The sequence below is a fragment of the Lampetra fluviatilis genome, chromosome 11 (genome assembly GCF_964198595.1).
Source record: "Lampetra fluviatilis chromosome 11, kcLamFluv1.1, whole genome shotgun sequence".
In the NCBI taxonomy this organism is placed as follows: Eukaryota; Metazoa; Chordata; class Hyperoartia; order Petromyzontiformes; family Petromyzontidae; genus Lampetra; species Lampetra fluviatilis.
Window position 1 is genome coordinate 14,443,632 of NC_136285.1, and position 26,041 is coordinate 14,469,672.

Below are 26,041 nucleotides of genomic sequence, written 5' to 3' on the forward strand. Positions count from 1 at the left end.
ACAGTGTTATTGACAAATGGATGGAGGTTTTTCTGTTGTTAGTTGTGCTTGCGTACCACTGCCAACGCAGGATCACCAAATAATGTTATGAATAGAATTTTCTAAATACTAAAATGCGCAATCATCCTAGCCTTCTCAGAGAAGCAGAAAGAACGTCGACATGGCTAGGACAGGTCAGAAGAAAGGTGATGAACATGGAAGCATGAGGGCAGAGACTTAGAGGTTGGCTGAGAGAGAGGTGATTAGAAGTGGTTGAACCAGGATATGAAGGACTGTGGAATGGACGTGGAGATGATGGCCCAGGACAGGAATGAGTGGAGAAAGAGGAGCAGGAAGACCCCACGTGAGTGGGGATGCCAGGAAGATGAAGCGTACAAAATCGTACGGCAGTGCCGGCCAGCACAATATTGAGTGCACGCACTGCTTATAGAGAGTGCAAATAATATGGTGGCTTACAGGCCTGGACCATCTCCAACAGAGAGCTGCAGCTTGGGCTGCAGGGACAGGAGCTGAGCCAGAGCCACGCAAGCACTCTCCTGTAATGGATGCACATCCACAGAGACACCACATTCAAAACACTTTTATTACACTATGTAACACAATTTTTGTTCCTGGGTAGTAAGTGTTATTTCGTTATTGCTTATGCCTAACAAGTATAGAAAATGGCGATTATTCCCCACAAACTTTGCTTTTGTGACCAGGACAGTGATATTTTGAAATGTACCTATTTTCCATGAGAAAACGGGAGAATTTGTGTCTTTTCGTTCACATAAAGTCAGAAAAAAACTACATATGGATCAAAATGTACATGTATTTATACAAAAGTAATACAAAAATGACTACAAAAGATTTAGAAGTTAATAGTTATTCGAGATTGCTCCTCCCCACAGAGAACTCGGTCCGCTGTGGCCAGTCCCACCTGTGGTAGTGCGCCTTGGTGTCTAAATCTTCTGTAGTCATTTATGTATTACTTTAGTGTTAATACATGTTAATTTTGATTGATATGTTGTTTTTTCTGACTTCATGTGAAGGAAAAGACACAAATTCGCCCGCTTTCTCATTGAAAATAGGTAAATTAAAAAAATATCACTGTCCTGGTCACAAAAGCTAAGTTTGTGGGGAATAATCGCCATTTTCTGTACTTTTGAGGCATAAGCAATTAGGAAATAACACTTACTACCCAGGAACAAAACGAAAAAACGTGTTACAGTGTTATCAGTAATGACCTGTTACAACGTGAGAACCAATTGATATAACTGTGTATAGAAAATATATTCCTTGTTTCTTTCGGTAAAGTCACGTAGATAAACTAATAGTAAAAACATTTAAAATATTTTTCTATTATATATTATTAGTTTTTCTATCTACGTGACTTTACCGAAAGAACCAAAGAATATTAATTCCTGCAGTCACGAAAGTTTAAAGTCAAAATGTGTATAAAAAAGGTGACGGAGGAGGGGGAAAGGCATCACTCCCGGCTCAAAGCCCACCTGTTTGGGCAAGTGCTGTTAGCGAGCCCTGAATGAGTGCACATGGGTTGAGGAACGTCCGACTCGGGCACTGCGTTTACTGCACGGCAGTGCCGAGATTGGGATGTGTAGCGCGCGGCCTTGCCTGCACGCCGGCGTCTCCGCCGTGCGTCTCCAGGGCAGCATGGGCCTCCTCCAGCCAGTGCCAGCAAACAGCGTCATCCACGAGGACGCTCCACCGCACGCTCTCCTCTTCAGCGCCATCCCTCCCCCTCTCCGCCTCCCCGTCTCGGACACTCAGCTTCACCAGGGCGTCCGCTGGGTGGGTCACGTGTCAACACACGAAGACGAAGAAAACACAGCCACCACACCAGCCCAAAAAGTTGCTGTGGACGATGGTTTGAAAACATGCCGCACAGCCATTTGCATATATTTTTGGTCGACTTTATAAGTTGGACATTCTGGGTATGAGGTTAAACTACATCTGTTGATCGTGTCACCTGAGAAAAATCACTGGACAAATCTGGCTGTTGCCTGATGAAGCTAGATGTAATTTCTGGCGAAACGTCGTACTCAGATTGTAAATGTTGTGGCTTTGCTCTCCAACACACTGGTGTGTTATATTAGTAACGAATTGGCATAGTCTGTTTATGTGACAAACTTTACTAATTGGCTGTCGGGTGGTGGCGGGTTGAACGACACGTTTATATATTTACGCTATCTAACCCAAAAAAACCTGTATTATAGATACTGGTCGTGAAAGCCTAGGTGTTAAACTAAGGTAAGGGGAAACTACCTCCAATGGGATGGAGGGAACTTGAGCCATGGACCTGCGCTTGGACAGAAGAACTTAACAATTAAAAGCTGGAATCTGGATGTATTATAAGGACATGAAAAACAGTGTGATGAGCTGGTGCGAGTGGAAAAGAAGGTGGTATTACATAACGATTAGCAACCCTAGTGGCATCGTACGGCATGGAGTGAACTTGAGCCATGAACTCGCGTTTGGGCAGAGAACATAAGATGAAGAAGAAGAAGACGATGGCACACGAATGGATTGCGAGTTGAGGAAGTTGCGCCAGGGGATTGCGAGTGGCGAGCGGGGGCGCACCGAGCCGGGCGAGGCAGGCGAGCCCGGACGCCTGGATAGCGCCGCTCTCTGGGCAGGAGCGCAGGGCCTGCAAGATGGCACCGTGGGCTCCGTTCAGCACCAGGATATCTCCAAAGCCACCTGGGGGCACAGACACTCGCTGCTCACAAAAATCCCACAGTGCAGCGCTGTTCAACTGCACGCAGCACAGTTCGGACTGCATAACAGGGCTAGGCAACACTGCTGCCCTGTAAATGTGCACACGTGTGTGTGTGTATGCGTGTACATGAGCGTACACGAGGATAGCAGGAGCAGCAGCGCACAGCCACGCTCCTGCACGGCTGCACTGCCAGGCAGGGACATCATGGCTGACACCGCCAGATTGTAGCAACGCTCGGAGCCTGACATGAAGGCCTCGCAGTTATCCTCTGCACACGCATACAGCACACACGGTACAACAAAGCAGCATTCATTATCATTCGCACAAGCATATGAGCTTCAATGTAAGTATACGATTATTGCACTGTTGCTGTGCTGTTGTTAAAAGTGGTAGGCCTCATGTGACCATCGGCTCTGTTACATTGAGTTATGGGCCAAATTAAGTGAAGTTGTGGGCCGTATATGGTTACCCACCCCTTGCTCACTGACACACAGATGTTTGTGTCACAGCCCGTTGGGGTCTGTTCTGGGTGTAAATAGCCCTGGCTACTGCTCCTCTCAGATGGAAGGGCCAGTAGAGCTGTTGTATGTGGGCCACCATAATAGTGATGATCCACCAATGAGAGCAAACTTGGCTGGGCCAAAGGAAACATTTGGCGGTGCAGGGCACACCCCAGCACCGACCCCCCTTCTAGCGCTGGCCCTGGTGCGAAGCGCAGTGCGGCCGGTACGCACCCACAGAGGCGAGCGTGTGCAGGGCGGCGAGCGCGTGAGACACGACCTCGGGCTGAGCAGGAAACCTCCAGGCAGCACTGGCCAGGACCCTGTGCTCCTTGGTCTCCACGAACTGGGCGAGCTCCTCCTCAGGCACTGCGGATGCCAAGCACAGGCACCGGTGTCTCCGAGCGACATCCGCACCGCGTGGGTTCGAATACATTTTTCTGTTATATAATGCCTATTTTGTAAATCCGCAAATGGATGAAGGCCTATGCTCACGAATTCACCAATCTGCACTGACCAGCAGGGTGAAGTATGGCAATAGAAGCCGCATCTCCCACACAGCGTGGAGAGGACCTCATCCAGCAGTGGGTTGACAAAACGGCTGTACATGTGCGCGTACTTCAAATACCGCCGTGAACCATTCAGAAAAAAAGTATCTTACCTTGACGGAGCAAAATATGTAGCACCTGGCATCCATACAACTGAATCTCTTCACTCATCAGATGTTTTTTCATGGCCGTGACAACAACAGAAAACACGTCCAAAGATTGGTGTAATAGGGCCTGTTGAATTTCAACTGCGGAGACAGAGGGGGGCGAATGTAAGCGTAAGTCTATTAAAAAAACGAGTAAAACCTCAATAGCTGCCACTACACACATTTATTTTTGCCCTCGAATGCAAACAACCTTAAAACAATTCTAATTTATCCTGTAAATGGTGAGCTCACCAAGGCGAAAAGTTTATGCAGGCTTTAAACAAATAAGAGGAACAATAATACACAAAAGGAAGCAACAAATGGATCGGTCCTTCGATCACGCCTGACATTGTCACGTACCATCACCACGCTGCATGAATAATGCTGCGCCGTAGCGAGCCCAGTGTCGCCGTGATATTTTTTGGTTAGCCAGGTCACTAGTGTTGGTATGGGTGGGGTTAAGCCGCGTGAGCAACTTTTCACGTTAATAGGGTTGACCGTCTTTAATCGTAGGCAAGTCACGCTCCACGCTTCCACACGGTAGTGCTACTTTGGCCAGCAAGTCACGCAGTCTCTTATAAGTAGTAACAAACACACCCTCTGGCACCTAAGCCCTAGCACATTTCCAAACTCATACACGCGCTCGGATAAGGCCACCTTAACCACCGTTGGCCATTAAGGCCGTTTTGCCCATCCTTCAAGATATGGGGACGTCCCCACCATCTGCCAAAGTAGTGCGAGTCACGCTGGGTTTCACATTCTGCTCTCGGTTCTTCTTCAGGGTACTGGGAGTTGTTGAAAGGGCTAAGGGCTTCCAATACCCCTTGAAAATCAGACACCCGCCCCCCCCCCCCCTTCTTAAACCACAGTATTCCCACTGGGATGTCAGTGATCTTACGTATCACCTTTGCGCTTCAGTCGATGGCACTCCCCACGATCAATACACAATTTGGGTTCCAGCTTATTTGACCAAGGTAGCTTTATGCTACTTCACCACAATTTAACTTTTTGGGATGCATAGCACCGCAACCAGACCACCCCTTCTCCACCAGCTACCACACGCCCGGCAGGACAGTATCGGCCTGTTAAAGGCACGAGTCAGACAGGGACAACACATTTTTGGCTTCTGTGGGCGCGGCTGCAACATTTCCACCACAACCTTGGCTGTTCTCCATGGCCAGCGCCCCCCTCTGCACTGCGACCTGGATGCTGGGCACAGCTTTGTTGAGCAGCGCTGCGCGTGGCTGGTGTGCTTCTGCTGTGCTCTCTAAGCGCATCTCAATTGTGGGGGAGTCGGTTTCTTTATATATGAAATTTGGGCCGGAATTGGCTAATTTTTCCTGATAAAATCAAGCCCTGCACCTGTTCTGAATTCCACAATGCAGTGCTCTTCTGCACCCGTTCTAAATGAATATCAGCGCACCGGTTTCTCCACTATTTAACTCACAGCGCATGCTGCCCACGCCCCCAATGATGAATTGGCGACCTGAATGAGGCTCATCAATCCCTTCATCAGCTGGCATTCACAGCCAGCACCTGCTCTTCCTGTACCAGTTCACCATCCCCCTCTCATTCAAACACGTGGTCCACCCCATACACCCTGTATCGGGATTGAATCCCCACAATATGCCGTGCTCCACTTTCACCTGTAATTTTAATTACACATTTAGGCTTGAATTGTACCACGTAACAAATGCATACAGCACTGTGTTTTGGACCACCAGCTCAAAAGAATCAAAGTTGTGGCAACATTATTCTATACAGCAGCAGCAACAGGACAGATAAGGCATGATGGGAGGACCAATCCAACGGTCACAACCTTACTGACCTCTCACAAAGCTGCGTACGCGTCATACCTGATGTGCACAGCAGCGCAATGGCTCTCAGCCCGAGGGACTGGATGGAAACGTGAGTCACGTGTGTCGCCAGGACCCTGACCACCAGCCTGTTGCACACAACACGGAGTCTTGTGGGAACTCGCAGGCATTGCCTCGAGAAATCAGGCACAGGAGCAACACGTGAAATGAATTCCCAGGGTAAAAGTACTGGAGAAAGGGTTTCTCCACTTTTACTATTCTATAAAAAAAACAATGCGATACATTGTTCATCTAAACACGACTGCATTCCAAGATGCCATTCGCAACAAGTGGGCATATTTATTCTATACAGAGAAAGAGGCAGTCCGTGAGCCTACACTTGAACATTGGTAGGGAGTCGACAGCAGAGATGGCTGAAGGAAAGGGGTTTCAGACTGTAGAGTGCGGCAGAGGAGAACAAGCAACCTCCAAATCTATAAGCATTACCATATCACTACAACATGTCAACATGGGCATTGCCACACCGATACAACGCACATAAGAGCACGAGTGCAGTCGGCATTGTAGCCGTAACATTGAAGCAATGTTCGTGTGTATGCCGGGAATCGAACGCAGAGGCTGTATTGATGATTCACCAGCAGCGGCGGGAGAGAGCGGACCCCGCGAGGGCATGGCAGCCTGCAGTAGCCCCAACCTCGCCCAGCAAGGTGCAGATTAGTGCCAACCCAGCCTGGGCAGCACATGGCACACAGTACAGGGCAAGAGTTATACCGGGGTTCTTTAACTGTGGGCCACATGTAGCCCAAGAAGGCTCTAGAAGTGATTCCCCGAGAGATATGGCTCCCTGGGACATACCGATACAAAATAGTGAGATCAAAAAGAGATAAACAAGAGATGAGAGACCTGAAGACCAGAGGTACGCATAAGTGGTCACATGTACAGACGTTATATAAAGTGACGTGGCCCGCCAACACGTGCACATTTTATTACCTGGGCCACTGGAAAACGTAGCTGAAGGGCCCTGGTTTACACCACCACCACCACCACCGCCAGCACCACATTCAGCATAGACATAACAATACCACTTAACGAAGCAATAGCACCACTCGTTAATTACAAACCCTGAAAAATACCAACACTGTTCAGGCATATTCATAGAAGGGCAGCACCATGTTTTTGGACGTACTTTTCAGACGCTTTAAAGATGTGTGTAATTCTAGATTTGAAGTTTTCGTGACTGCAAGGATTCATACTCTTTGTTTTTTTCTGTAAAAAAAGTCACGTAGGTAAAAAATTAAAATAAATTAACTCACGACGTTTCAGAAGCAACACAAGCCTCCGTCATCAGGTGTAACTGCTCCAGTGACATTGCTGTAGCGTATACGCTACGTCGTGAGTTAATTTAATTTTTTTACCTACGTGACTTTACCGAAAAAAACAAAGAGTATGTATGTAATCATTAATATATAAGGTGGTGGTTTTATTACTCGGGCAGAGAATGTCAACAACTTGTACTGTAATTCAGAAAGAACTTGTCCACCTCTCTTGATCAGGGAAAACTGCTCATGAAATTCCACTGTGTTGGACATGCTCGAACCGACTTCTTTCATCCACGGTGCATCGGTGATGGCGATGGTACGTCCAGTTTCTTGTATGCGTTAAAAACCATTTACTTATTCCATTAAAAAAGCGACGTTTTCTAAAACTACAGAAAACTACCTTCAAAATGAAGTCCCATATGTGTTATAAGGAGGATGTTGATATGTTTACTGTGAGGCTGCCTAATTTGTGGAAGCACCCAGGTAATATTACAAACCAGCAGATTAAAAACAAAGTGTAATGCTTTCCGACAAAATAATGCCCAGGCCATGTGAGTGAAACGTGACATGGTTAGCTCGGCATTGTTACTGCACTGTGATATTTGAGTCCGATTACCAACCTCTTGTACGTTCACGTCTCCTTTAAATGTCTCCAGGGCGTCAAGCACGTCCTCGCAGAGATCTTCAACTTTTGGTAGCAAACTGGGCACTGTTCACAGAGCAAGCACAACGCACCACGGCCACGCTCTACACGGTATAATCACAGAACCCACAACAAAAGGTGTCCATTACTCTTAAAGCTTAACATCGACAACAATATGTGACGTGTTTGCACATTTATTGTACGTAAGAGAATACGCGTTTATTCTGGTAAAGAGTTCTGTAATGAAGATACATGCCCAGTGTAACTTACGTTGTTAGCAGATGGCATTGCAACAACACCACTGTTATGGCTATGCTCAATGTCTAATGCTCCCCACCGTCACAAACCCGCACTAACCGGCGTGGTGAAGTATGCTGTCCAGTCATGTGTGGACTCATCCCCACATTTAACTCCTTGAGCCAAGACTCACCCGTGGGCAAAGAGACACCAAGGAGACTGACTGTGCGTGGACATCTCCTGCGAGGGTGAGGAGGTCGTGTAAGGACTCACCCATGCGGTCTCCCGACAGGATGAGAAGACCACGTGTGTGGACTATCCCTCGTCACCTCCTGCCAGGGTGAGGAGGCGACCAAGCTGCCCTTGACTCACCCGTGCGGTCCGCGGCCAGGGTGCGGAGGTGGTCGCCCAGGCCGTGCAGGGCCACCCCGGCATCTCTGCCGCTGCCGTGGAATCGCGCCGCCCGCAGCCCCGAGCGCAGCCTGTGCAGCCGCTTCGCAGCATCGCCGCCCATGCCTCGGCGGGCTGGGGGGGGGGCACCCGTGTGGCACTCACTCCGTGTGCCCTAGGGGCACCCACACACACGCACGCCATACAACTCAGCTGCGTGACGACAGAGCAACGCCTGGGCGGCTGTGAAAAAAAGAGCTTTATAGCTTATCGGATTCCTCCAGAATAGATATTCAGATTGCTCACGGTCACAGCTGTTGCCATCGCATCACCGAATCGGGCAGCCCCAGTCCCGCACAGCAAGATGCAGATTTAGTGGCAAGTCAGGCAGGGCACAACCACACAGCCCAGGGCACCACAACACAGCCCAGGGCACAACCACACAGCCCAGGGCACAACAACGCAGCCCAGGGCACAACCACACAGCCCAGGGCACAACCACACAGCGCAGGGCACAACTACATAGCCCAGGGCACAACAACACAGCCCAGGGCACAACCACACAGCCCAGGGCACAACAACACAGCGCAGGGCACAACAACACAAGAGATAGAATGTCACAGATACGAAGGAGGCATCCATCTCAGCGACACAACAACCTACAGTTGTGTTAGTGGTGTTGATGTTGTTAGTTTTGTTGATGTTTTTTATTGTTGATTTTCGTCATGGTATTGATGTTAATAATGACTGCGTGAGCGGTGTTAGTGATCATGTGAGTAATGTTGTTAGTGATGATCTTAGTGCTGTTATTAGTAGTGTTGTAGGTGTTGTTGCTGGTATTGTTGTTAGTGGTGTTGTTGTTAGTGATGTTAGTGATACTAGTGGTGTTGGTGTTGTTAGTGTTGTTGTTGGTGTTGTTGTTGCCAGTGTTGTTGTTGTTAGTATTGATGCTAGTGGTGTTGGTGTTGTTGTTGTTAGTGTTGTTGGTGTTGATGCTAGTGGTGTTGTTGTTGGTATTGTTGGTGTTGTTGGTGTTGTTGTTGCTAGTGTTGTTGTAAGTATTGTTAGTGTTGTTGCTAGTGGTGTTGTTAGTGTTGATGCTAGTGGTGTTGTTGTTGCTAGTGTTGTTGTTGTTGGTGTTGTGGATGTTGGTGTTGTTGGTGTGGAAGCGTCTCCCCGTTACCTCGCGAGGCCGCGGGGCTCGTGACGTCACGCATGTAAACAGCGCGCGTGACCGACCCGCGCCGCGACCACGTGAGGGAACTACTTCCGGGCACGTGACCCCCCGGCCCGGAAGTTGATCTCGGAGTTCCACGTGGGGGTGGGGGTGGCAGCTTGGAGCTCGCAGAGTGAACGAGCCGCTGCATTCCAATGGGCCCCGAGTCGCGGGGGGTCGCCGTGGGCCGGCTGGCCCTGGCCGGGGGCCTGGCCGGCATCGCCGTCTACTGCTGGTACCGCTCGCGCAGGCAGCGGCCGCAGACCGGCCCAGGTAAGCAGCCCAGGAGACTGAGCACGCCCCTCGCGAGAGAAGCGTGGTTCCGAATTGATTTGTTGGGTCAGAAATTCTCCTCCTCGGCCACTCGACACAGGCAATGAGTTACGGGGTCATCCATTTAGTGCGTACGCATGGAGGGGGGAGGGGGGTGTGAAGCCTCGATAATAATTTGTCTACATTGGCCTTCAAATGAGTTAGATAGTCCGGCTTAAACACGTTAATAGTTAATATTATTAATCCTTGATCGTTTCTGCGTTGATTACATATCGGCCGTTCTATAGGATTCGGGGGGGGGGGGGTGCGTCAGGCGTACGTACGGACGCAGGTTCAGGGGGGGAAGTCCGCGTGCGTACAGGGAGGGGGAGAGGGTTCAGGGGTCAAGCTTTGACAGATCTTTGCAGACCTACTAAATGGATGGCCCCAAAGCTGTCACGTAAACGAACGCATTACGGCGACGGCACGTCAGTGTGTTAGCAGATCAATTCACAACTTTTAACTAAAATCTGAAAATGCCGTTTTCGTTATTCTGGCAACTGCCTGATGACGCTGGCTGTAACTACCAGCGAAACGTCGGACTAACGAACTGTTGAACGTTGCCAATATTACCGGCGGTGCCGCTGTAGCCGTCATACATCGGCTGTGTCGGGTGGAGGAGGGTTTATGACACGTTTTACTTCACGCGATCGGACCCAAATATCAGTTACAAAGTCAGCTAAGCAGAGTTGAGTCTGGTACCATTCTGCAGGCTCTCCATGAAGAGACTGCTCATATATGCAACAGTAACACGAGTCGCAGCATGTCAAGCGTATGTTGTTCTCTCTTCAAATGGTGACAACGCGCTTGCATTTCGCGAAGTGGCTGCTGCGTTGGCAGTGGCGAATCACTGCTCGCAACGTTGCGGGCGTTGCGCGTGGCGAGTGCCGCGCGTGCATCTCACGCACGAGGCGTGAGATCTCACGAGCGCGCCCTATGCCGCCGTCCCTCCCCCGTGTCGATAGAAGAAGCACGTTCCGTGCGGACTGCGGCCAGCCTGGAGAGGCGCGACGATGGGCCGCACCGGAGCCGCACAGCTGCTGCTGCTGCTGCCGCCGCTGCCTCCACGAGCACCCCGCCAGCCGCCAGCCGCGAGCTGCACGCGTTGCTGGGGGCGCTCCTGGCTCCCCCCGGCACGGACACGACGCTGCTGCGGCGCCGAGTCCTCGTCACCCTCGCGGGCCGCGCCGCCTTCACCGCCGCCCAGGTGCCAGGGTCGGCCACGCCGCCGGGAAGAGATTGAGGGACCCCCACCCCCTCTTTTACCCCCCCACCCGCTCTTTTACCCCCCCACCCGCTCTTCTACACCCCAAGCCCCTCTTCTACATTAGTAATGAGGGGGGCTGGTCGACGTGGAGTGACGTCACATGCGGGACAAACATTCTTGGCTCATTATAGTATTAAATATAAGGTGACTATTGTGCTCATATGTAAACAGACATGTGTATATGCCAAATTCTTAGATGCACAGGTCGTGAAAACCGCGAATCCAGGTACCCATCTCAGTTCGTGACCCGACCCTGACTGCCCCGTCCCCAATCCCAGGAGGAGATCCGTGCGGTCGGGGGCCTGGCCGTGATCGTGGGCTGCATCTCCAACGAGGACGCTGGCGTGCGAGAGCAGGCGCTAAACACGCTGAACAACCTCGCCATGAACATGGCCAACCAGGAGGTTCTGCAGGTGTGGCCCTGACAGCACATGCGGCCCTGACAGCACATGCGAGCACGCCTGGGATAGAATATAACCATGCACACTCCCAACCTACGTGAGCTGTGACCAGCAATAGATCTCAGGTCACCTGGTTCGTAGCGCAGTGCAGTAACCACCTGCATCACCTCTCCCCCCATGGTACACTTCTTGTCGGTGTGCGATGCAGATTGTGGAGACCCCCCCCCCCCCCAACTGGGGTAACGTGTTGGGAACGGCCATGCCCTTTGCCGTCTCCATCGCCGTTGTGTTCCACAGGAGTACATTCCTCAGGTGGTGCAAACGATCGCCGGCAGCGACGCTCACCCCGACGTTCAGGTGGCCGGGCTGCGTCTCCTGACCAACCTGACCGTCACGGACCAGTACCACGGCCAGTTTGCGGGGACGCTGCCCGACCTGTGGCCACTAATCGACAGCGACAACACGCAGGTGTCGCTGATGCCACATTTTGATCACACACTCACTGATGTCACCTGACCCCACACATGCGAGTGTGTACGAATCTTAAGATAAAATTTAAGTGACAGTGTTGGTGATTATGAATCATTGCTTATGCAATGAAGCCAAGTGTGAATTTACCCTGAGAGGGGGATTGTTTACAAGGTTTCTAAGTTGTGAACACCCAGAGGAATCCATCCCTTTTAACATGAACGCCACCCTGTGGACATTGTATAGACAACAGGCCACAATATGGAGAAGCAGCAACTCGATTAGTCCAGATTTGGGCAACTAATTATATTTAATTCAATAGGAAACTGTGGCAACCATTTCCTGTTAAGTCACTGGTAAGAGTTGCCAAACAAATTGCCCTTGTGCATCTCAGCTGTTTCAGCTCCAGCAGTAAAAACATGTGAAGGAGTCGTGCATTGCCACCGTCTCTGCCTCTATTGCAGCTACAAGCCCTGAAGCTGTTTGTGAACCTGTCTGGGAATGCCGACATGAAACCAGAAATTCTCAGCCTGCCGGTGAGGACTTGTAACTTGAGCATGTCTGCCAGTTGGCATCGTCAAACCGGCGGCACTTCACACGTTTGCTGGCAACGTTACACAACAATGGTAAATCCTAACCACGGGCGGCAGTGTTGGTGGTAATGACGAATCTTTCCTCCTCCCCCCACAGGTGGCGAGCTCCTTTCTGAGGCTGCTCGAGGCTGAGGGGAGCGTGGAGGTAACGAGCCGCGTCCTCTTCCTGCTGAAGAACCTCGCGGCGACGATGGATGAGGACGGTGCGGAGCCGGGCTCACTGCGCGCGCTGCTGTTGGACGGGCGCACTGAGGTGTGCGCCAGCATCTACCGGCTCACGCGCCACGAAGACGACGGCCTCAGAGAGACGGCCTCAAGCATCCTGGGCAGCTTCGTGACGTAGCTGCGCGGCGATCGGCCTTCTCTCTCAACTTACAACGCAGGTAGCCATCGCTTGAGTCCAGTTTGTTTTTGAGGTTGGGCCACAGTGGTAGTTTGACGCCCAAAATTCTTGTCGTTAAACCTCCACCACCCGACGCGATTGTCGTATTTGCAAAGTTACAACGCTACTGCCAGCATCACGCCCTCAATGTTTGTGAAGGTGATAGTTTTGTAGGGTGGTGGAGGGTTAATGACAAGAACGTGTATGTAACTACCACTATGCAGCCCAACCCAAAAATATGGATCAGCCTTTTTCCTTCATGGCGTCCATGCTGGTCGGCACAAGTAAAGTACAATAGATTTGACTGCACTCTCCTCTTCTGCCTGCGTGTACCGATTACGTTTACACGACAGAATCTTGAGATGCAGTTGTGTAGCGGTGCTTCACAAACGCCATGGATCGCCGTTTAAGCCCTGTTGATACCTCGCATGCATGGGGTCGGTCACAGGGGTCACTTGAAGGGATCCCGGAGGTAGCTCTGTGAAAGCGTGGGTTGTTCTCTCACGGGAAGTGTTGCACACAGCTGTCTGGGTTTTCAAGTGGCACAATGGAGGGAATTTTTTTTTTTAAGAGAAGACATGGCTTAGAAGAGTAGGTCTACCACCAACAACCACACCACTACAAACTCATTTCCACAAACATTTATTAAAGTTTAACATTCTTTTAAAAAAAAAAACCCGACGACCGCTTCAATATAAAAAAAACAACCTAAAACACATGTTTATTGTGGTCGTAAAATAAATCGGCAGGGGTGGCGGCTTACAGCACGACGGATGGAGAGAAGGGGGCAAAGCCTGGTCAGACAGGTCCAAGCCACCAGGTAGATGGCTCTGAATGGAGAGGCCCACCAGCACCTGGACGTATCTACTGCTCTCCGAATATCCACAGGATGTTGACGCCAGACATGCCCAGGTTCGCCCGTCTGTGGAGACAAGGGGGGGGGGCAGCGGTTCGCAATGCGCAAGACGTGGTCTTCAGAAATTCTGTACCTGCCCTGCGAGTGTTTCCAAAATCTCTAATGACCTTTAGCACAACACTTCACTTGCAGGCAAATTAAGTCGTGATGATGATCGTGCATTGTAAGTGTTTGACATAAGCCTTAAAACAACGTAAAACTTTAGGATGGCCGTGCCATGTAAGTGAATCCAATCCACCTCTGGACTGTTACCCAGGTTCAGTAGTTTGTTGCTATTAGGATTATAGGCATCAACTCAACAATATTTATACCCAATTTTAGTGTTCTGGCCCTTCTGTAGCAATGAGTAGCATTTGCATTGGGAACAATCATCTAATACATGACACTATTAGCCACAGTTAGATCCCAGACAAATTCACATTGGAATGGACACTACCACCATTGACCTGTACCAAAAAAGACAAAGATCCCCCATGTAACCTTAACAGACTGTTGGGGCAAGTGCTGTTAGCGAACACCTGTGAAGGGCGCCACGGCACACAACTGTGTGGGTAGCCAGCACCACACCAGGCCGCCTTTGTCTCCCGAGTGGCGATGTTTACACACCGCACCAGGTACTCATTTGAAGCTGAGTCGACCTCGGGGAGGCCTAGATAATCGTCGCTACTGTTGAGCATGAGTGGGAATCAGACCTGAGTCGCCGGGTTCATAGCGTAGCTTGCTAACTGCAACACAACCTGTACCAATAAAGAACAAGAATACATACCCAAGCATCCCCGATTCCTTTGTCTTGACGATGTACAAAAACATCAGGATGGTGTGAAACAGGTTATTCCGTCCCTGAAAGAAGAGAAACAATTGCTGAGCCCCAACATCACCGCCACCTTGTGAATTTTGTTGACAAGAAACTGGTGAAGGAGATGAGGTGCAGGTGAGGAACGTGAACGCAGATCGGGGTTCTTTATTTTCTGACGGGGCCACGTGACGTCACATGCCGTTCCATCGCCACGGTGTCAGATGTTATGATGTCACACAGTGGAGCACCATTGTTACCTTGGGCAGCTCGAGCGCCGTGCCGTGGTACACCAGCTGGTAGTTTGCTGGATTGGTGCTGATCTGGTGAATGTACAGCCCCTGCTGCTGCTGGCTGCTGGCATCTGATGGAAAAGAGGAAGTCGCAACGGGGAGTCACGTGAGCGTCGTGGCGACTCGGGAGAAGCGCCCGCAGCTGCATCACTCCGGCGTTCAGGTTCAACTTGAATTTGAACGTCCTGCGGCAGAGACGTCCACGACATCCACAAGTGGACATTTGAACCTTATGGTGGGACCCCGGGGTCCCAAATAAACGGAAGTAAAAATCGTAATTAATTAAATTCTTTTTGGCGACTCCGTCCCACCGCGCACAAACGCCACGACCCACCTGGCGCGGATCATTGTCATGTCGTCCAAGCGCAGCGAGGACGAATGTGCAGAAGAAACAAAACTTTGATTAGCGTAACGTGTAGTGCTCGTCGAGAGGAATAGATTGCCATATCGTTCGCTTTCAACAGACATAAAATTACGTCGCAACGCAGTTTATGCGAAGCCGGGTGGCTTATGGGACCCCAGAGTCCCGCCATAAGGTTCATTTATAAAGTCCGGCGTACGACGGTGGAAACGCCAACCACACCTATTGACCATATCGCAGTGAACCACTGATGTACTATAACACTCATTTACAGCGCTTGGTCGTCAATACACTTTTGGATGAAGACGTACCCAGTGTTAGCTATGGGGTTGTGTGACCGTACTCCTCAATGCTGCTCTCACTCTGGGGGTCCGTAAGGTCGGGTGGGGGCCTACGACCGGTTCAGGTGTCGCTGTCTACCGATGTCAGCCGTCATCGGGAATTGAACTCTGGTCGGCTGGGGGGTTGAGTCACCTGGCTTGTTGGGGCTGCGCTGGAAGTGCTGGGAGGTAAAGGTTTTCCCGTCCGGATAGCGAGGGTTTGGAGGCAGCCTCGAGTCGAGGTAAGTGCACAACATGTGCATCACCATCTGATGCAGACACACGACACAACAGCATAGAGCCACCGCTGGATGAAGGCCTCCCCACACAAGTGTCAGCAGTGCACGGAGGGTCTCCCAATGCCGTGCGTGCTCTGTGCTCACCATCGCGTCGGTGGGCAGATCCGCGTCCCACTTGCGCCCGCGGTAGTCTCCGCCGCCGTTCCAGCGGAACGCGCTCATGCAACCGCCATCGGCCAGGTCTGCGTCAAAAAACGACGAACGTCAAGTCGAAAGCCGTCAGGATCTTTCGTGCTGCCGAGAGGTCAATTGCAAAACGGGATTTTCCTGCCGAGACCCACAACACGCGAGATGCGTCGCAGGTCTCACAAACAACCAACACTTGGTGCTTTTGCCACCATGGACAGCTACGTGCCTTCATTTGCAATTGCGGGGGGGGTGTTGGTGAGGTGTGTGATCATCTCACGTGCAAACCCTTTTAGGGAAAGCCGGTTTTGCAGTGGAGATAAACGTCAAGTTGTCAACACGTATGCACGCACGCAGACCTGTGCAGCAGTCACAGTTGATGTTTAGACCGAGGGATTAACTAACGTACGGCTGGGTCCATGGTAGAGTTTATGGGAAAGAGGTAATCCAGTTTATTTGAGTTGTTGCAGTTAAGATTATTTTACAGCCCCATGTCAATCCACTGCTGGATGAATGCCTCCCCACACATTGTTGATCATGGGGATTGTTTAACGATACTGAAATCACACTGGTCAGAGAATAACGAAATGAGATCTGCAGTCTTAATACTTGACCAAACTTCCACAGGTTGCCATCAACTAGAATAAGCCTTTTGCCTGACTCATGTTTATTGTTTTTGTGGTATGTCCAGCACCCGTAAACAGACTTGCCATGTTATGCCAAGCGCTACAGACGTCATTATTATTGAAACTAAATTAACATCGGGAAGCCACGCTAGAAAAAAAACGGGACGGGGGCGGGCAGCACCCTTAATCCTCTCCCACAGATACTCCTGGTTGGCCGTCACGTCCAGGTAGAGCAGCACGCGCGGGAGGGTAGGGATGGCAGCCGCCTTGAGGAGCACCGCCTGGCGCAAGCTGGGCACGCTGGATTCTGCCAGGGAGACGCACGGCTGGGGTGACGTACCCGTGTTACACGCGCACACTTGAGCACACGTGGGACACCCACACAGGTGAGATGACGCACCTGTGCATCGCTCACACCCACGGGCACCTGTGTGACACAGTCGTGCCCACAGGTGAGATGACGCACCTGTGCATCTCTTACACACCCTCGGGCACGTGTGTGACACGGTCGTGCCCACACAGGTGAGATGACGCACCTGTGCATCGCTCACACCCACGGGCACCTGTGTGACACAGTCGTGCCCACACAGGTGAGATGACGCACCTGTGCATCTCTTACACACCCTCGGGCACGTGTGTGACACGGTCGTGCCCACACAGGTGAGATGACGCACCTGTGCATCGCTCACACCCACGGGCACCTGTGTGACACAGTCGTGCCCACAGGTGAGATGACGCACCTGTGCATCTCTTACACACCCTCGGGCACGTGTGTGACACGGTCGTGCCCACACAGGTGAGATGACGCACCTGTGCATCGCTCACACCCACGGGCACCTGTGTGACACAGTCGTGCCCACACAGGTGAGATGACGCACCTGTGCATCTCTTACACACCCTCGGGCACGTGTGTGACACGGTCGTGCCCACACAGGTGAGATGACGCACCTGTGCATCGCTCACACACCCACGGGCACGTGTGGCACCGACACACCCACACGAGTGATAGGATACGACATAAGTTTACACAATTAGATGACCGTCGTGAAATCTATTTCCCGTAACTCTGTGACCCTGTTTGTTGCGTTTGTGCTTTGCTGCACTTCCAATAGGAAGAGCGATTGTTTACGAGCTCCTCAACTGCTGTTCGCTCCACATGGGCCTGCCACAAGTCTTCCAATCATTGCAACATTGCAATTTATAACGATTACGTCCCACGCGAGAAATCGTAAAAAAACAATTAAATGCGCTAGAAATGTGACTTTGGCACACCACCAGTTTAATGGGCAGTAGCTCTTCACTTACAGCTTAATATTTTTAAATAAATAAAAAAGTTTTTTTTTTTTATAACAGAAATAAAATAAGCATTAAGCAATAACAATATTAAAAAAATTGACAATACAGCACTATTGTGGAAACTTGCGTCGTAAAATAAACCACGGTAACACCGTATCGTGGCAGCTCTACACACGGGCATGTGTATTATTATTATGCTTGTGCTCGTTAACCCAGGAAAGCCTCGCCTAATCTCGCGACATTTTCAGGAGGTTCCTGTCAAGTTTCCACAGCAAATGAGCGATTGGCGGGAAATGTTTCAAATTCTAACCACGATGCCTGCGAATGACGTCCCCTCTGGAACACGCCACGTTCCGACGCCAGGGGCACCCCACGTGGGCGTGCGACCTTACCGCCAACCTGCAGCTCCGGGCAGCCCAGCCGACGCAGATGCCGATTCACGGTCCCCACCTCCTTGACCAGGGGCACCAGGATCGTCTCGCTGATCCACTGCACCCTCGCACCGCGACACAAGAGAGCGCACGTCGATCGTCACACACCCCCTCCCGAGCAAGCAGCAGCAGCCGGGCGAGCACAATTTTGTCCTCGGAAGAGATGGGGGCAGGAATACAGTGCACCGCACGTAAACGTGGACTTTTTCGTGGCGAACAAATAAAAAAGTCGCTTTTTTTAAATCCCACTCGCGAAGCTCAAAAGTATGCAAATCAATGCTGCTTTGTGGTTATCTGCACGCTGCACAGAAACGTTACAAGATGGGCAGCGCCAGATGAGTACCACGGGCCAATGAGTTGCATTGGATTGTGTCTTAACAGAGTCATCTGTCAGCACGGTTGGCTACGTTTGGTGCAAAAGAGGTTCAACATGTATACACACACACATACAACTGTGATTTTATCCCCAAGTACCGCACCCCCGAGTTAACCCGGCATTGAAGACAGAGTAACGGGCACCGGTTCCATGAGCGCACTGCATGCCCGCCGCACTCACGTTGCGGAGACTGGCGACCCACGAGTCGAGGTTCTCCAGCTGCTGCCGGCTCGTGCCCACCTTGGCCCACACCTGCACCATCACGCGGGCGACGCACCAGAACGATGTCAGAGCCATGCAACGCACGGCACACCCAGCCCACCTCGGGTGTCCATGATGGGTTCATAGTGAGCGTGAAGTCCAAAATAATTCAGGAAAGGGTGGTGGCCTGGTGGCTCTGTTCCGAAGGCCGAGCTGGCACCACTGAAATCCTGGGTTGAAATTCAAGGAGCCACCTGTGATTAAACAAGAGTTCTCCAGTGCAGTGAGTTGATGGTCTCATCCCAGTTACCAATGACTGCACAAATAATAAAACATTAATTATGGTTCTGTGCTTAACGAGGCTAAAGTTCAGTTCTGAAAATTCAAAACATCAATTTAACTGTCATGTGATGAACGTTAGTCTGAGTGGCAGAGCAGGTGGGAAAGTGCTGCCACCATGGACCACAGTTCACAAGGAAGGGTCTCAGAAAGTTGGAGTATCTCCTTCAAAGGGGAATTCTCTCCAACACCAAGGGCCGCACTGCTCTGCGTGAGATCCGATTGAACGCTTTGTTCTGTGACGTGACGCCGAAAGCACAATCGGATAACACTGAAGTTTTTCTTATTGTCATACCATGTTATAAAAAAGTTTGACTGGCTGGCACGCGGTGGGGGGGGGCAAGTGTGCGGTGGTGACATCGCTATGCACATCTGCGTGGTGGTGACGTCACCTGCAACCCACAGCGTTGAACCTGGTTCGTGCATTGCGGTGACGTCACACCTCCCCCTCCACCCTAGCCGTGTAAGAAATTTAAGAAAAAAATACACCTACTTCAAAAACAAATCAGCCTCGTAGGTTTAATTTGTTATTATAATAGCGGCATTGCAAATATAAACTTCCAACGACTCCAGAATAGACTATACAACATGGAACGGCACAAAGCCAGACCCACAAATACGAAGGAGACATCACAGCGGCGATACACTCCACTGCTCATGACGTGATTATCTGGCTTGACCACCTGAATGTGAAATTGTAGTTGTTGCTCTGCATCTACATCAGCAGCCATACGAAAGAAGACTCGTGTCCCCTCTGCAGGAACTGACGACGCTGCCAAGTGGCCAGGCTCTGACAGCTCGCCAGTGATTGAGCGAGCGACCGGTGCCAGGTGTTTGGAGCTACCTCGTCGGCGGCGGTGGCGGCGCCGGCGTCCGCCTCGTCGGTGCTGTGTGCGGACGGCTGCGTGCAGCGGCAGGCCGGCTGGTAGGCGTACTTGCGCAGGCTCTGGGCGCACTCAGCGGGGGACTGGCTGTAGGCCCAGGCACCGGCTCCTCCCGCGGGCACGCTCCACTCGGCCATGCCTAGCCACCCAACACGAGGATTTTCCGTTTCTGACGTGACAGCGTCCTTTTTGCACCAATGCCTATTTTCTTAGTTGCTGCAATTCTCACCTCGTTAAAAACAAACTCATTTAAACTTAACTGAACAAGCACCGGCACGAGAGTCATCAACATGTCAGGAGTGCTGTTTGTTCCTGACTGGCGGGGCGGTTTGGCGGTTTGGGCTTATGCTCAGCAATCGTCATTTAAAAAGTAACCACAATGGGGGGTCGTAAAGACAGGAACCGATGATAAGGGGTACAACCCATATGGATTAGACGAGAGACGGACTTGGAGAGGTGTAGGTAAAAAATGATAGCTCTTTAGCAGCCTCGTGTTTCTTTGATTTTAGGCACGTTTTGGTTACACCCTTTCCTTCCCTTGCCACCCCCTCTTCCTTCCTTAAATACTTATCTTACCTCATCCAGTGGCACGCCGGCTTATTTGGGGCAGTGGGCCTGCTCCCCATCCCTCTACCCCCTGCTTTCCATAACCGGTTTAGCTCATGTCGACGGTTCGAGCACGGGACACAACGTGATGTGACAGGCCCACATGTTGGTTCAATTTAAAAGGAAAAGTAACCAACAACGATGCCGCCGCTCTAACTCTAATTATTATTGACCCCAAGTGCGAGACCGCCCCACGGAGCAGCCCACGCACCCAGCTGACGCCGCCGCTGCAGCTCCTCCTCGCCCTGCATGAAGCTGTGCAGCGTCTTCTGGTCCGTGATCAGCTCCTCGGGGCCCAGCACCGCCGTCGGCCCAGCGGGGGACGTGCGGTAGCGCAGCCGGAGGCCCGAAGAGTCCAGCGAGCCGTCGAGGGGAGACGTAGCGCCCATCGGCCTGGCCGGGGAGCCGGGGCTGCTCTGTGTGAAGACGGGCGAAGGCGAGGTTTGATGACCGACACAAACTGCAAGCAATGCCCTGTGGCATTGAGAAAAGTAACAATACCCTTTATTTTACACAGAAAAGCCAAAGTCTCAAGACTCGTTTTCAGATGGGTTTTGCTGTATGGCATATGTTTGTTTGATTGCAGTAGAGGGCTGGTAACACTCAAATCACATCGCAAGCCGACAACACATGGAATTCCCAGGTAGTCTCCCATAATAAGTACTAACCAGGCTCCATCCCAGCTTAGCTTTGGAGCTCTGCTGAGATTGGATTATTCATCTCATGATACGACACTGCTATCACAATCATAATATAACTGGACAAAAAGACAAAACACACGTTTGTTGTGTGCGCTGACGGACATGCACACGTGTGTGTGTGTGGCATCACTCATGCGCACCTGTCCGTAGCCCAGGTGTGAGTAGGAGTAGGGGGGCACAGGGGAGGCAGCCGAGCTGCTCATGGCCGAGGAGACAGATGACGAGGCGAGGGAAGAGTGGAACCCTGAGCCCCCTAGGGGGCTAGCCGGGGAGAATCGGGGGCTGGGGGTGAAGGCGCGCCCTGGGCTGTAGCTCAGCACGCTCTGACCCTGCAGGGCGGGGGGTGGCGGGGAGCTCACGGGGGTCGCGTCCGCTCGCCTGGGAGACACGCCGCTCAGCAACGCTGCGGGAGCAACACACACACATGGACATTAAAGGGGCAGTTGGCACTCCCTCAAAGACCAAGGCAAAGCTCCCGTGTAGCTTGCATAGAGTAACGTGAGAGACAAGAGCTGTCGGCGAGCACCTATGAAGGGTGGTATAACCTATGAGACAGCAGTGTGGTCAAAACCATGGCCATCTGCCTTTGTCTCCCCTGTGCTGTTTACACAATGCACCAGTAACTCATTTCTAGATTTGAAGCTTTCGTGACCTCAAGGATTCATACTCTTAGTTTTGTCGGTAAAGTCACATAGGTAAAAAATGAAATTATTTAGCGTTTTCCAAGATTTTATTGTCAGTGTTTCGTCATCAGACGGAGAGTCCATTCGGATCTCTCGTACATCAGCGTGACCCTTTGTGTTACAGGGTGGTCCATGGAAGTGAAATTTATCCAAATTAAGTGCAGACCCAAATTTAATGCGATGGGTTTTCTCGTGCAGCCATTGGTGACCGGGCGAGACCACCAAGTGAACACATGAGAAAACCCAGTTTAATTACAGACAACTGACAAGAATCCGCACTAGGATCTCAGCAGTGCCAGCTCGGTGCCCCAACTTCTGAGACACCCGGTCACGATCTTGATGGCAAAACGATCACTATGAAATTGAGCTTAGACCTACCTATCCGTGTTCACTCCATATTGATGATTAAATGTGCACGCGCGTTGGGTTGATCGTGGCTATACCTGCACGCTGCGGGGAGGTTCCGGGGGCGGCAGGAGGCTGAGGGAGCGAGCAGCGGCAGTACCTCCACAGGTTGAACAGCGAGCTCACGCTGCACAGCACTGCTAGCGCCGACTCTGCGGGGGGTACAAATCACGTGACACGCGACTCGGTGCGCCCACTCCCCCACTTTTCAAACGCCTATTCGGTCACCCACTTCATCACTCACCCACTCGCTCGCACACATACTCATGAAGTCATGATCAGTATCAGCCATGATCGATCTACTACTGGATGAAGACCACCCCAAGCCGTCGCCTTCTCTCACAACCCTGCGATGTAACAATCCACCTCCACTTGTGCACAGGAGCCGATATAATCACTCCATCTCAATGGTGGGTGTCCTCTCGGGCGCATTCCCTCGACCACAGGTAGTCGCCCCTTACAGCGGGCGGGTCCTGCCTGATCCCGCTTTTCTTACGTCAATGCGATGTCTCTGACTCGCGCTAAGTTCTCAGAAACGTGGGACACTCGCAAAATAAAGTGGTACAAAATATGAAAAGTTGAGTGGTGTGCTTATAAGCGTGGAGGTGCAGGCTTGGGATCACACCGAGAGGCAGAGAGATCACCGCATGAGCAGTAGAGAGACTCGTGGATAAATTCACGACCTGTACTCACCCAGGTAGTAGACCATGAAGTAGTTCACCCCAAAGTACTGAGCAAACATTTTGCTTGATCTGAAAAGAGACAAAAAACAGCCACAGCTGGAATGATTTGCCCTCCTCACTGTGATACCATAAATGATCACAAATTAGGATAATTTGATTCAAATGCTTTTGTCAAATATGCTCTTTCATTAGGTGGCAAAGCATGATGCTTTCCCACCTGATGACGGACGCTTGTGTTGCGCCCGAAACGTGATTTATTTTATACCTACGTGACTTTACCGAAAGAACCAAAGAGTATGGATTCCTGCAGTAACGAAAGCTTCAAATCAAGATTGAACGCTTTCATTGTTGTGCTGCTACACGCGCATATGCCGACAAAGCGGCAGGTGCTCACCCCCCTCACCTCACCCGATCCAAAGCGATGTGGTTGCTCAACGTATCGCTCAGCTGGAAACCCGGCTTAAGATCTCCACCACGATTCCCTCCCCAAGCCATTATGACCCGACGTGGTCCCACGCGACCTGAAGCGACCTCACTCACAGGTCGAGGCAGGCGATGGCCGCCAGCGAGAGGTGCAGGAGGCCCCAGGCGAGGCGGACGCCGCGGCCCTGCGCCTCCCGCCGCTGGGCCATGTCCTGCGCGATGCGAGCCACCCGCGCCTCGGGGCTCAACCCCCCGGCGCCTGTGGCGGAGGAGCAGAGAGAGGAGGGGGTAGAAGGATTATAGAGACTGCAGGTGATACAGGAACATGGAGGTAGAGTGGCTGGGGGGTAGAGGTCTGTAACGATACTTGGGTAGAAGGGGGTCACGGGGCATGATACGGGGTAGAGGGACACAGCGAAACGCAGGTTGGGGGTACACAAGGATATGGGTGATCGAGGGGATGCGGGAACACGGTAATGTAGAGGGGATGGGGCAGAATCGGCGGGAACACGCACGCATCACCGGCGGCTCAGAGGCGACCCATGGCGGGCCGCTGGGCCGGGAGCTAAAACCGCGGCGCAGTACGACCACAGACGAGACACGCGCCCTCTACGAGTAGTTACAGCGACAAAGAGTCGCCCAGTACGACTCAAACAACAACAACCCACGACTCCATAAACTCCGCTCCACTCGCCGTGCGGGGAGCTGGGCGCGGCCATCTTGCCCACGTGACGTCACATGCCGGGGCCGTCACGTGGGGTGGTTAAGCGGGCAGCCACTCCGCTCCGTGTCAATCCGATTCGTGTGGCACGAGCACATTGTTACTTATACTCGTAGGTTTTTCGGTAAAGTGACATAGGGAAGGTCTCGCCGAGTCTCGTGACTGGTTTTGCCAGTATTAAAGTATAAAAAAATAACAATAGGGTTTATTGCCAGAAAGAGTAAAACTTATTCTTATTTTTTCTCGTCACTCTATTTCTTCAGGAGAGGCCCTGCCACGTGTGTCCTGTAGGAGGCGGTGATGGCTCATGTTCATTGCAATTGAGGACGTACCCAGTAATCATGATCGAACGTTGGGTCAACTTTAGTCCGACCACTTTTCAAGAGCCGAATGGCTCACAGGGCCAGAGGTGGGACAAAGTCATTGTTATGCAAGTCCAAGTCGAGTCGCAAGTCATCAAATTCATGACTCGAGTCTGACTCGAGTCCAAGTCACATGACTCGAGTCCACACCTCTGCACAGGGCTATACCAAATAAATGAAACTGAAAAAAAACTGGGAAAAAGACTTAAATTAATATGACCCACGACTTCATTTCATACGGGCAGACATGTAGTTTCCCACCTGTGCAGATTGACACCTGCATAAAAGAATATCACCGGTACAGATGAGCCCAGCGCTATATTACCACAAGCGCCCAACACCTTCAGCAATGTCGGTTCACAACTATTCCGATTCGCACCTGGCCCTTTGCATATTTTCGAGCATCGCCTGCAGGTTGGGGGAAGGCCTTAGGGGCCGTCCATAAATGACGTCACGCGATTTTGGACGATGTTTGACCCCCCCCCCTCGGGCGGGGCTGGTGGGGGACAAGGGGGTTGGGGGGAACTTGCAAAGCGTTCGCTCGGCCCGAGAGGGAATTCATTCAAGGGACCGATGCCAATTATAATGTTTTACTTTGAATTCGTGTATCATTTATCGGTAACACTTGTGTGATTTTATTGAAGGGGCTTTGTCCGTTACTCAATATCCACTGTTAGTGTCGCTATGTACTTGCCTATTAAAACAACAAGTGGTAATCGGAAAGAAAGTTAAAAAATGTACTGTAATTTTCATCAGAGCCTCCAACTCTTAATCTCCACTCTGTCTCTGCTCCTGGCCTCTCGAGTAACGCGCTGCGAGGAAGGGCCATTTCTTTCAGAGCAGACGAAAAAGTTGAGGGGTTTTTGGGGCAGGGGTATGGGGGGGGGGGTAATTGGAGAGAGGGGAGATGGGGGGGGCATTGACATCAATGAGGAGTCGTGGCGCAGTGGTGACCGCGCTGCTCTTAGCGGCTCAATCGAACTCGCGGGGTTGAGACACCGAGGGTGCGGGCTGTGGGTGGCCCTGCCACCCGCATTCACTGGTCCGACTGACCTCGTGGTGCTTTCTTAATTTTGGAGCTTTCGTGGCTGCAGGAATTATTCTTTGGTTTTTTCGGTAAAGTCACGTATAAAGATAAAATAATAAATTAAATAATAGCATACGACGTTTCGATTGCAACACAAGCAATCATCATACCTGATGATGATTGCTTGACTTTACCGAAAGAACCAAAGAAT

The 26,041-nt window shown here is 51.3% G+C and overlaps 3 protein-coding genes across 8 annotated transcripts in view; 1 reads left to right on the forward strand and 2 right to left on the reverse strand.

Annotated features, from left to right (window-relative positions):
* Window positions 1–9,578, reverse strand: part of LRRK2 (leucine rich repeat kinase 2) — a 42,933-nt gene extending 33,355 nt beyond the window's left edge. For 4 of the 6 annotated variants that reach the window (XM_078861087.1, XM_078861091.1, XM_078861093.1 and 1 more), the window contains exons 1-11: window positions 8,626–8,654; window positions 8,302–8,494; window positions 7,670–7,758; window positions 6,366–6,460; window positions 5,770–5,858; window positions 3,881–4,015; window positions 3,454–3,588; window positions 2,856–2,987; window positions 2,581–2,700; window positions 1,615–1,787; window positions 457–536 (exon numbers count right to left, since the gene is read on the reverse strand). In XM_078861087.1, the coding sequence (XP_078717213.1) occupies window positions 457–536; window positions 1,615–1,787; window positions 2,581–2,700; window positions 2,856–2,987; window positions 3,454–3,588; window positions 3,881–4,015; window positions 5,770–5,858; window positions 6,366–6,460; window positions 7,670–7,758; window positions 8,302–8,494; window positions 8,626–8,643 (1,259 nt within the window). In that variant the 5' untranslated portion in view covers window positions 8,644–8,654. Of the gene's footprint in view, window positions 1–456; window positions 537–1,614; window positions 1,788–2,580; window positions 2,701–2,855; window positions 2,988–3,453; window positions 3,589–3,880; window positions 4,016–5,769; window positions 5,859–6,365; window positions 6,461–7,669; window positions 7,759–8,301; window positions 8,495–8,625; window positions 8,655–8,982; window positions 9,011–9,502 lie in introns of those variants that run through there. The other 2 variants (XM_078861088.1, XM_078861090.1) reach the window with 2 other exon arrangements.
* A 45-nt stretch (window positions 9,579–9,623) lies between these two features.
* Window positions 9,624–13,591, forward strand: ARMC10 (armadillo repeat containing 10). Its single transcript, XM_078861110.1, has 6 exons — window positions 9,624–9,808; window positions 10,813–11,054; window positions 11,393–11,527; window positions 11,813–11,983; window positions 12,448–12,519; window positions 12,674–13,591. Exons 1-6 carry the CDS (start codon window positions 9,691–9,693, stop codon window positions 12,917–12,919), a joined length of 984 nt encoding a protein of 327 aa, XP_078717236.1. The 5' UTR covers window positions 9,624–9,690; the 3' UTR covers window positions 12,920–13,591.
* On the reverse strand, window positions 13,585–24,470 carry TMEM209 (transmembrane protein 209). The gene is made up of 15 exons (XM_078861106.1): window positions 24,415–24,470; window positions 23,838–23,979; window positions 23,308–23,366; window positions 22,653–22,766; window positions 21,667–21,929; window positions 21,037–21,241; window positions 20,180–20,358; window positions 18,976–19,047; window positions 18,381–18,477; window positions 16,874–16,999; window positions 16,025–16,122; window positions 15,796–15,910; window positions 14,928–15,031; window positions 14,641–14,714; window positions 13,585–13,880 (listed from the first exon to the last, which is right to left on the reverse strand). Exons 1-15 carry the CDS (start codon window positions 24,437–24,439, stop codon window positions 13,823–13,825), a joined length of 1,731 nt encoding a protein of 576 aa, XP_078717232.1. The 5' UTR covers window positions 24,440–24,470; the 3' UTR covers window positions 13,585–13,822.
* Window positions 24,471–26,041: the final 1,571 nt, after the last annotated feature.

Excerpts from the sequence above, each read along its gene's own strand:
- ARMC10 (XM_078861110.1), top strand. The coding sequence starts at position 9,691 with ATGGGCCCCGAGTCGCGGGGGGTCGCCGTGGGCCGGCTGGCCCTGGCC. Across the intron at positions 11,528-11,812 it reads CCAACCAGGAGGTTCTGCAG|GAGTACATTCCTCAGGTGGT; the intron begins GTGTGGCCCTGA and ends TGTGTTCCACAG. Across the intron at positions 11,984-12,447 it reads TCGACAGCGACAACACGCAG|CTACAAGCCCTGAAGCTGTT; the intron begins GTGTCGCTGATG and ends CCTCTATTGCAG.
- TMEM209 (XM_078861106.1), bottom strand. The coding sequence starts at position 24,439 with ATGGCCGCGCCCAGCTCCCCGCACG. Across the intron at positions 22,767-23,307 it reads CTTCATGGTCTACTACCTGG|AGTCGGCGCTAGCAGTGCTG; the intron begins GTGAGTACAGGT and ends TACCCCCCGCAG. Across the intron at positions 14,715-14,927 it reads CGGCGCTCGAGCTGCCCAAG|GGACGGAATAACCTGTTTCA; the intron begins GTAACAATGGTG and ends CTCTTCTTTCAG.